This window comes from Ornithodoros turicata, chromosome 4, assembly GCF_037126465.1.
Source record: "Ornithodoros turicata isolate Travis chromosome 4, ASM3712646v1, whole genome shotgun sequence".
Taxonomy (NCBI): Eukaryota; Metazoa; Arthropoda; class Arachnida; order Ixodida; family Argasidae; genus Ornithodoros; species Ornithodoros turicata.
Genome location: NC_088204.1, coordinates 8,388,063 through 8,399,335, shown reverse-complemented (window position 1 = coordinate 8,399,335; position 11,273 = coordinate 8,388,063). Strand labels below are relative to the sequence as shown.

At 44.8% G+C, this 11,273-nt stretch overlaps 1 protein-coding gene across 1 annotated transcript; it reads left to right on the top strand.

The window, feature by feature from the left end:
- Nucleotides 1–3,018: 3,018 nt before the first annotated feature.
- On the top strand, nt 3,019–6,732 carry LOC135392676 (uncharacterized). Its single transcript, XM_064623398.1, has 5 exons — nt 3,019–3,463; nt 4,000–4,103; nt 5,117–5,206; nt 5,539–5,745; nt 6,394–6,732. Exons 1-5 carry the CDS (start codon nt 3,021–3,023, stop codon nt 6,723–6,725), a joined length of 1,176 nt encoding a protein of 391 aa, XP_064479468.1. The 5' UTR covers nt 3,019–3,020; the 3' UTR covers nt 6,726–6,732.
- The last annotated feature ends 4,541 nt before the right edge of the window (nt 6,733–11,273 follow it).

Sequence of the window (11,273 nt, the reverse complement as noted above, 5' to 3'; positions counted from 1 at the left end):
TATATCTCTCATGATTATACATTGAAGATGCTTCTTGGCTAAAGCTATCTTTGAATGCATGTACGTAAGGTTGGAAATTGTGGCAAAGCAGGGTATAGTGGCGCTAAACAAATATTTAAAAAAATAAAACGACAGAAAATCACAAGTAGCAGATACATGATTGCTCAGCATCGCGAATTAATGAACAGATCATAATAAGACCAATAGTGTCATATTTCTGTGGGTCAAAAGCGATTTTGCTGATGACAGTGAGATGACAGTGGAAATGATGGACGCTAAATATATAGGTATATGCTTACATAGATTATGTGGAAGTGCTTTTGCTTCATCAAGTGAAATCTCTAAGGATTTGATTTTCGCAAGTAGTACAGTTTCACTCTCAAGTACTATCGGTGTTACCATGGTTACGAGGCTATAGGATTGAACAAAATAAATGTATCGATTGATTAAGAGCAATGGCGCTTGCCACGCATCACCGCATGCGCAAGAGTGCGGGTACAACGCATGGGCAATGCAAAACGCAAAAACAAATCGGGAAACGAAGAAGATACACTTTCACCTTATCTCCTTGGCATCCTTCATTATTGCGGTATTTTCTTTTCTGTCGACAGATAGCGAATCGATGGGCTTATCTCTGCAAGGTCAGTGGATCAAGTGCAGTAGACTCAGAGCAAAGCCCTCCCAACATCCCTCTTGAAAATATCACAGATGTTGCAACTTGAGTCCTGATGGTCCTAGATATCCCCCATGTGCATACGCATGTCGGCAGCGGACACAATAAACGTTGGAGAAGATAGCACTATACGAAAACGATACGATAAAGGAAGTTATCAAATCGAAACTGGCAATGCGATGTCACCCCCTTCAAAGAAGCAGGGCGATTGGTTTACCATGTTTTCGGAACTGTTATCGTAAACACCTTCCGATGTACTGTAACTCGCTAAAGGCAGATAATGTCCACAAACAGTAGTGATATTAGAATAGGAGACCCAAGGCGTTCCAAACAACTAGCGTCAACAGTTTTTTTTTTTTTTTTTTTTTAATACGGGGAAAACAGCTAGACACTGCCTGAGAGATCATCTCCATAAATAAGACACACCACCGGTTAGCATAGATACGAAATATGGAAGATAGATAGATTTTTTTTTAGATAGATAAGTGCTTTATTTAAACATTCTATACATTACAAATTATAAGCGGGGCCGCTAGGCACGCCTGTAATGCGGTCCCCGTAAAAATTACAGTGATTACTAATGATCTGATACGCCTAGAAAAAAAAAACACAACACTTTTTACAAGACAATGAAAACAACAACAACAACAAAAAATGATCAGAAATAACTTTGCCGAGACAGTTTCAGCGTAAATACATAAACAGCAATAAGCGTTACAAGAAGGAATAAATAGAAGAAATCAATCACAGCAGATTCGACAACAGCCGTTTAAACATCTCGAAACTAGGTACTTCTCGTACCTGTGACGGAAGACTATTCCAATGCTTTCCCGCGAAGTAACAGAATAACTGTAGACCATAATTCGGAAGCACTGGTGACGATAGATTTACGTCACAATAGTCTCCATTACATCAGTTGAACCGCAACATATTAATAGAGTTGCGAGGGAGAAATTACCAGCTTTGTTTGGAATTTATTGGAAAATGAAAATAGTGTTGATTCTCCACTCGTCGAATTCTGTTGTGCTAGCCCCTCATCTCCTTGAATATAGAAAACGACGGAATGGACGAAATCAGAAATACAAGGTAACGGTAAAGAGGTCAACTTAACGCTTACACGCCCCCTCCCCCAACTACATGTAGTCCTCCAACATTGCCTTTGCGAAATGTGAGGGGCTCAAAACCGGGGCTCAAAAATTTTTTTTTTAAACTTTCTTTTACGTTAGAGTTATCAAACTTAGTCATTCCCATTTTATTACTTTCGGTGCTAGGGTAGTGGATATCATCACCCATGCGTTGTTGAAATGGCGTCTTCCATAAACATTTTTCTCGCCATCTATCACGAAGAGACGACGCCACATGAGTGGAAAATACATAGTTGAACTTCGCACTCCGTTTTGCAATCTGTGTAACTCGTAGCGTCGGGAGTGCTTTTAGAAACGAGCCCGCATCAAGTGCATGCTGACGGGACAACGGGAACTCTCATTTTTCGACGATGGTGACAGCTATCAGTCTTTGTACGTAATGTTACAGGATCAATCTTTCTAACAATTATAGATTCACTTTTCAGTCAGACTAAAACCAACTCGATCAACCAGCTGCCACGGCATAGATACAAAACTTCACCACATAACACAAGGTCAAGGCGACTGTATTAATGCGCATTCACCAGCAGCGCGTTAACGTCTATCCTACAGAATCCATGCTTGTCGGCAGTGGCGTAGCCACGGGGGGGCTAGGGGGGGCTCGAGCCCCCCCTACCTGCCACGGACCGACCCACACAAATCGTGCAAATCCGAGAACATAATATATGGGGGGGGGGGACCAGTGTGACTATCGCGAAAGTTCTTGCAGTTCATGGCGTCTATCTAAGAAGCACTCTTGAATGGTTTTCAAAGTATGAGCTTTTCAAAATACTTCCGATCTCGTGACACCACTTCGTTGGTCATGACAGCCTATACATGTAATCGTACTGTGAACGTCTAAATCAACTATTTTCATTCCCCTTTTTAATCCTCAGTTTGCAGTGTGCACAAGTATGTGTGTGTTGTCGACACAGGATCAGCGGGGGGGGGGGGGGGGGGGGGGGGGGGGGGGCGAGTTTTCGTATCGAGCCCGCCCTACCTTTGAGGTCTGGCTACGCCACTGCTTGTCGGATCGAATTCCTCCTACATAAACGGGCCGGTTCGCAAGGAAAGCGCATCGTTTTCGTATCCAAATCCGCCAAAGAGATATCCAAAGCAACGCATGTAAACAGAAGATCGGATAGAGGGAAAAGGGTTATGGGAAGAAGCGAATCTAACTTTCAGATATGATACTGCGCGGCACCACCTTCCCGCCAAAGATCATGTGCATATGCGCGTGGGCGGTTGAGCGCACACCCGGCCGGTACGATCGGTTGGGCGAGAGGAACGCGACGCGCATGCGCTCTGGGGAGAATCCCTCGCGCGCAGGAATCGACCGCTTCGGAGCCACGATCGGTTGGCTTGCGATCGTTCTCCTTCCGGCAGCCCCGAACTCCCGAACGAAGAGAAACATGGCCGACGCAGTGGATGGGACTCCGTCCGCTCAACAGCATATACCGCGAAAACGCTTCACAATAGTCGACGACCTACTCCTCTTGCGGGAAGTCCTTGCCCGCAACCCCTTCGAAGCGTCGTCGCAATGGTTTGATATTGCGGAGCGCCTGAATCTTGCGACAAAGAAGGGTTTCACAGCGAGAGGAGCCCGTGAGAGGACAGCACTCCTTGTGTCGCTTTTCAAAAAGGACGACAAAATCAACTTGCGCAAGTAAGTACTTCCTGTCTACCTATATTGATGCAATGCGTGGAACCAGTCACCCTCAAAATGAAGCATAATCGTACATAAGCCGTGTACCATCCCAAATGACGTCGTTCTCTCCCTTGGTTTGTTGAAAACAAGAGGCATACGCCTTTTTGTGTACGTTCTACTCTTTGCACAAATCAGAAGTGATAAGCGTACCATTCTGTACAATGATTGACTTTCAGCGTATGATGAAGTTAGTGAAGTTCTGTTTTCTCGTGGACGCCGCCGTATTGAAAGCGCAGCAGCGCCGTCTGACCGGGAGAGCATGTTGAAAATAGTAGACGGCACAAGCCAGAGAGAAGGAAAGCACCCAGTCCGTGTGCTTCCTCCCTGGTGTGCGTGCGCTTTCTTCCTCTCTGGTTCGTGCTGGAAGCAGAAGCGCTGGGTGCGAGGCTGGCTGGAAAATGGTGTTATCTCCATGATTTTGAACATGTGTATTCTGTATCACCTTGCTGATGGGATAGCTTCGTCGCTAATTAGGTTTGTGTCTCATTTTCAAGATCAGGGACAGAGGAGCAATACCTCAGAAAAGAGAGAATTCTACAAGAGGTTGTAGAGCTCCAGAGGGATGTTGAGGGACGGCAAAGTCACAGCTCTGGGCAAGGTAATGACTTGAATCATTTGTTGCATTGTATTGGTCGACAAAAAAAAAAAAAAATTTGGAGGAGTGTTCCCATTGTAGAGATCATTGAGGTTTTGGGCATAAAATTTTCTTTAATGAATTTTAATTTAGTTTGCTAAAATTAGCTTTATTTTTCAGGTTACGTTAATTAATTTAACCCTACACGAAACCGTAATTCCAAAACATTGCATGAAATCACTTAGGTGTCAGCCAAATAAACGATCAGAAAGACGTATCAATTCGACATCAGAGACATGGAGGTGCAGGGTCCATCGACATGGATGCCCATTTACTCCATACCAGCTAACGTCATGGGCATTCCAAGAAGGGGGCAAAGTGGGGCCGTGGTCCCCTCCTGGCCCGTGCTTCACTTACAGGTTGTGATGGTAAGGTGTCGTCACAATAACCCGAATCTTATCCACCATATCCCATTTATAACAGAGGTTTCGATTGTAGTCGTCGTGTTGTCCACTGTCTATTGTGGCACGCTTCGCCTCCTCTTGGAAGCTTTTTGCCCTCCTCTGGAAATAATCCTGGGAACTCCCATGGCTGACGTCTGTAAACAGGGTAGTGGTTCGCACGGTATGTGCAGCATAAAGAGACACCAGGTGACAGCACAACTGCACACTCTCAACTGGCAGATTTATTCACACTGCACACCACTTAAATACAGCGGCTAACTTCTGCAGCTGGTACAATAGGTACAACCTCAACAAACTTATAATGATGTGCCTAAGAACTTCTACGTACCATTATCACTTGTATAGGCACATGATTATGTTAATGGAACGAAAGTATGTGAAAAGAATAAGACAGAAGTGTTGCGTATGCGACCCTGGATATAAAACTGAGTTCTCAAGTCTGACAAAAAGCCCAAGAACTCAAAGTGACGGACAAGGGGGGACAATCTTTCATTGATTTTTCATCTCTATTGGTCTAGTTTCAGTGATGACTATTGCAGCACAAGTCTTTAAGTGATTTCATATTCCATTTAGGGCGGCCGTCAAGTTCACCTGCTTCCACAGCAAAAGCTAGTGGTGCACAAAATCATGCACTGCCGGAGTTCATGCATCGCAATTCTGGAGGTAGGATGCTGTAATAGACAAAATTGGGAGGAATTGTTGTATGATAGAGGTATAGACCAGTACAGAAAGGAATGTGTTGCAAGTACTGTGCCTGCAGTGTCCTTATTATGAAATGATATGCATTAAGATGATGATGATTGCAAGTACATTTCATATAATTCCATGATATGCGAGCCTGGGCGATGGGCAAAATACACACAATCACTGTACAACACCAAACCAGCAAGGGCTGTTTTTTTTTTTGCCTATCACTCAGGCTCGCCTATCATGGTGTTTATCCACTAGATAGCTTGCCATCTACGCCATATCACATATTTCGTATAACTATGCAGACAGCCTAGCAGCAGATACAGAGGCATCTGCGGAAAGCCTGTTTCTGCAGGCACACGAAATGCAGGACGCCACAGCAGATACTGATGTGGGACCACCCGTGGAAACAGCTGCAGACATGGGTGCCAACACTTCATGCATGGAGCCCCGTGTTCCGAGGCCAAGGAGCATCTCCTCCAGTAGTTCTGACACAGCAGAGGAACAAAGGCGTACGTTAATTCTGGCTATATCGTGCGCAGTTTGGGCTCTGTCATTTTCGTTAAATGGTCTGCAGAGCAAATCAGTCGCCTTAGTGCAACAAGGACGACATATTTTTAGTATATACTTGAAGGCTACCAACGTTATAATGCCACTTGCAGTGGTGCAGTAGAGTAATAACAATAAACAATAAATAAATAGTAAATATTCACCTGGTGCTTTGTCGTACTACACAGAAATTTTCTTACACTCTTCGTCGCATAAAAGGGTGTTTTTTTTTAGTAAATTCGCAGTTTTTTTGCTCTGCAGACTCGACTGGGAGGTGTAATACACAGTTTTGAAAACGGTGTTTGCAAAGCTCCCTTCTGAAACAGTGTTTTACAGCATTTTACAGTGTGCAGTACACCTTCCAGAAATGATGTTACCAGAAGAATATGCAATTTGATTTTTTTTTTTTTGTCGAGTACACCATCTCGAAAAGTATTCTACCACACATCCTTCCCAAGTGAAACTGAACTACAAATAAAAGATGATTGATTGATGATTAACTACAAATAAAAAAAAATCTCCTGGTGCCTGTTGGTAGCTATACCACTCACCTTGATACAAGTGGAATGCGCCATGGGATTTGCCGTTTAACACAGTCATCATGTACGCAGTGACAATTCCAAATCCTGGCTTCAGACCACCCGATGTTGAAATCTCGACTTTGGGGTCGAGGAAACGAATGCTCAGTCGCGGCATGGAATACGTGGAGGAAAAGAGGAAGGCTGAGATGCAGCTCAGAAGGGATCAACTCCATCTAGAGCAGCGAAGGCTACGGCTTGAAGAAGACAGGCTGGAGTTAGAACGAGAAAGGTTTCAGCTGAAAAGAGCAAGATTTGAGCACGAGTCTGCCCTGGCTACAAGGCGCCTGGAACTGGAAGCGGAAGAAAGAAATCGCCAGGGAGAACTGATGAAACTCCTCGTAGACAGGGTATTAAATACGTAGAAACATTCCAGTGTCTCATGGTGTTGTGTTCATTAGGAAGGTTGTGGCAAGATGTCACCTGAATTGATAAAGATTTATTTCAAAATGTTGAGCACGGTGACATTGAGTTAGGTCAGTCGATTAAAGGTTCATCATGAGACAAGGCGTTCTACTTAAAACAATATATGACAACCTGGTGGAGGGAGTCGTGTCTTCCACAGACATTGCGCGTTACCTGACGACTTTCACAGACATAAAAAAATTCATAGAACTGAGCGGTTATTTAGTGATATTGGATTTTTGAACACAGCGTATCATCTTGCGAAGCAGTCGATCATTTTCTCTTTTTCGAGACTGAGAATTTTGCAACCGGGAATATCGAGGCCCTCTTTAAGTACGACAGCGGTACTATTTTTCGAGGCTGACGTGGAGAGCTTTGGCCGCCCACCAATCGGAGAGGATTCATTTCGAAATATTTATTTTGAAGAGTTGACTTCGTGAAATGTATTTCTACAAGTTTATTTTGCCACCGTGAATATTGGCAGAGTTTATTTGTGAAAAATGGATCTTTACACGATTTATTTCGCATTTTTTTTATTTTTAAATGATTTATTTCCGTGCCCGGTGGTGTACATTACCCCGTTTTCTTTTTTGCAACACTCCCCTAAAATTTCTGAGATTGCCGAGTCACGGCCCCTCGATCGCTCTGTCCGCTTGTCTTGATATCAAATGGGAGCGATCGAAGGGCCGTGGCCCACACTCTTAGAAATGAACTTCACCGCATAGCACGCTCCTAGCCAACCATCATCTCGAACGATATCGTTATCTGACATGATTTGTTGAACGCCTCCCGTTTTCAACAAATCAGGGCAGATAACGATATCATTCGAGATGATGGTTGGCTAGCAGCGTGCTATGCGGTGAAGTTCATTTTTAAGAGTGCAATACGGCTCCCTTACAGATGCATATACACTCTTAAAAATGAACTTCACCGCATAGCACGCTCCTAGCCAACCATTAACTCGAATGATATCGTTATCTGCCCTGATTTGTTGAAAACAGGAGGCGTACGCCTTTTCTGTGACAATTATGAACAGCATAAGTGTCACAGAAAAGGCGTACGCCTCCCGTTTTCAACAAATCAGGGCAGATAACGATATCACTTGAAATTATGGTTGGCTACGAACGTGCTATGCGGTGAAGTTCATTTTTAAGAGTGTACCTCTGAACGTGTATCCATAAGCACGTAGTAACTATAGAGTCACTAAATAGGGAGCACCCCTATTTACTGGCTCTATATAACCCCTCCCTTTCGAAGCTCGGTACCCCCTAGAGGTCGATTTCTGGGGAAACTACTGGTGCGTTTCAGTTAAACCCCGGGCTAAATAATTCGCGAACTGGTGCACCAATCGGCGAACTTTCCTTTTTACAAGTATCAGTCCGATACCACCTACAAGCTGCGCGCCGTGTGAATGAGTGGGAGGCGCTCATTATTTAAATAAGAATTCGAAATGATTTTCGTAAAACTTCTAAGGCAGGGCGCTGTCGGCATTAAAATGGGTACTATACCACTTTTGAGACCTTCAGTAGACACCTTTTAGAGAAAAATATGCCACTGAAGCGGGTCATTTGCAGGGATTTCCCTACACACCCCTCAGGGGGGTGTACACCCTCCCTGCATTTTTGCAACACCCCTCCTGAAATTTCTCAGGTGACCCCACCCAGCTCGGCCACCAACACGTTCTGGTGGTGAGTCCGGCCAATTACATCCTGTGCTGTCAAACTCGAGCTGTAGGACCACAGTCATGCAGATGATCGTACCATGCATTTGCCTAAAATCATTTGAAAGTGACTGTGCAATACATACGCATATACGAGCAAAAATGCGTGCGGGCACGCGAACTCAATGTGGATCATCACGAGCCATTTGCGCCCAATTCAATCAAGCGAGGTATTCTAAGGTTTTCACCGTTGGTTGCTAGGTGTTCTTTGACAAGATGCTAGTCTCTTTTCTTTGTCGGTCGTGCGATTATGCATCTTAATGTTGTAATGCCGTTCACAATGAATCTCTATTCTAATGTACTGTGTTCTAAAGTAATAACATGTACAAATAAACCGAGCAAGCTGGGCAGATATGTCACCATTATGCCACGATTCTTTCCGCGTCTAAGAAATTCCGTAAGTGGAATCTTCACCAAGCATGACCCCCCCCCCCCCCCCCCCTGAAAGCTCGGCACTCCTGAATCACAGAAATCACTGGTCATTTGTTGGAGTGATTAATTGGTTTTACATATTTTTGTCGCGGCTGGCCGCGGTGAAGCGCAAAAGGTCGTTCTTCCACTCTCCTATCCACTAGTGAATTATATGTCCTTACACGAATGAATTACGTCCTTTTACGCTTCACCGCGACCAGCCGCGACAAAATCTGTAAACCGAAACCAATTAATTACTGCAACAAATGACCCGCTTCGGTGGCAGATTTTTCTCTAAAAGGTGTCCACTGACGGTCCCGAATGGCCTGCTTTAGAAGTTACGTTTTTTTACGAAGCTCATTAGAATTTTTATTTAAAAAATGAGCGCCTCCCACTCATTCACACGGTGCGCAACTTCTAGGTGGTGTCGGACAGATACTTGTAAAGAAGAATGTTCGCCGATTGGTGCACCCGTTCGCGAATTATTTAGCCCGGGGATTTACCTAAACCTAAGGTCATGCCGCAGAAAGGGAGTACTCGGAATATCTGGGGATTATACGCATAGTGCCCAACCAAAACAGACCGAGACAGAATCCTTTTATCGGCCTTCCTTGTCTGCGTGGGAAAGAGAGAAAGAAGAACAAAAGGACGGAGCCAGAAGAAGGGCAAAGAAAGTGTCTGAAAGCGGGGTAGACAGACACCGAAGGCGCATAGCCGAGGCCTCTCTCAAAAGACGTTTTCGCCTGTGCGGTTCCCACGCCAACACCACCGTTTGGGACGAAACATTTGGGTCTGGACAGTTTTTGTGCTGGCCCAAGCTCTGGCTTGCACACTCGGAAGTCTAGTCAGTGTGTAAACCAGAGGCTGGGCCACCGCGAAAACGGTCCAGATTTAAATACTAAATACTTCCTCTTAAAAGTATTTTGTGAGATACCAAGTTAGTCCAAAATGTGTTTAAGATAGAATAACTTATAGAGTATTTAAGTTAGTGCTCGCCCGAAGTTAACAAAAACGGACAGACACACGTATCCGCCGTTTTTGTTAACTCCCCATTCTCGGGGTTTTTACTGTCATTGCTTCTCAATATGTGACGCGGACGTATCATAAATTTAATTTCTAGTTTTGAGAAGCATAGCACCATGGGAGTGCCAAATCAGACAGGCATCTGGCGACATTACTGCTCGAACGTCCTCACCGCAGCTACTGGCAGTCTTGCAACGTGATGCGGAGAGCAGAGACGCGCGCTGTGGCTAGGAATCACGCACCATAGCGGTCGGTGACGTCACCCACTTTTGGAGAACCCGTAACTATTTTGAGGGTTCTTTCGGAAATTCGTGAAAGACGCCATTTGTATTTTACGTACCGAGTCTGAAATAAAATGAATATCCATCCCATCTATTTAGCTTGTAGGCCGGCTGTCCAGTGCTCTGCCAACTCCGTCTGCAAAAGGCCACGGGCTTTGCTGTCTACGCAACCGGGCGAACTCGCACTGCACGCGAGTCGTTCTAGATATTCGTACGGGAGGGACCTCGTCATCTCGTGCTCCAGACACCGCAATTCTTGGAACTTCAATCTTCCCTGGATCTCTGGCACTGGGTTGACTTGGCAGCTTTCATTCATGCCGGCTCCGACGTGGTCCGACCTCCGAATGGCACACTGTTGACTTCAGAATGCGTCGTTTATATCGCGTGCAAGGTCATTCGCGGAGTAATGAGGCTGAGGAAAGTGGCACTTTCCCTAATGCGACCTCCTTTATTGAAGCTTCAATTTTCTTGGCTTCCTTATCGTACATCGATCTTTCGCTTCCTCATTGAGAGAATGTTTTTTAAGGATTCCTTCGCACACAAGGGAGGATGTTTGATGAGAATCTCGCCAAGCGTGCCTGCGTTTACGACGATAAGTTTCCTTTGGACGTATACACTTCACTTCTCTTTTCTTTGTCGGCGACAGCGAATCTGAACTTATACGTCCTCACTCTAAAATGCGAACTTCACGGAGTAACGCACAATCAACTTCCATTTACTGAGTGCACTCTTAAAAATGGACTTCACCACATAGCATGCTCCTAGTCAACCATCATCCCGAGTGACATCGTTATTTCCCCTGATTTGCTGAAAACGGGGGGCGTACGCCATTTTTGTGGTATTATGTAGTTCCTACTTGCCACAAAAATGGCGTACGCCCACCTCCATTTTCATCAAATCAAGCGAGAGAACGTTGTCCTTCGGGATGATGGTTGGCTAAGAACGAGTTATGCAGTGAAGCTCTGTTTTCAGAGTGTACCAGGATCTTAGCCAACCACATAATCACGAGTGACATGATTTGTTGAAGAAGGGAGGAGTACACCCCTTTTGTGACACTTATGCAGCAACATTAA

Bases quoted from the DNA above. Each gene is read 5' to 3' on its own strand.
- LOC135392676 (XM_064623398.1), top strand. From the start codon at position 3,021: ATGTGCATATGCGCGTGGGCGGTTGAGCGCACACCCGGCCGGTACGAT. The intron at 5,207-5,538 runs GTAGGATGCTGT...ATAACTATGCAG, and splicing joins CATGCATCGCAATTCTGGAG to ACAGCCTAGCAGCAGATACA. The intron at 5,746-6,393 runs GTACGTTAATTC...TCATGTACGCAG, and splicing joins CACAGCAGAGGAACAAAGGC to TGACAATTCCAAATCCTGGC.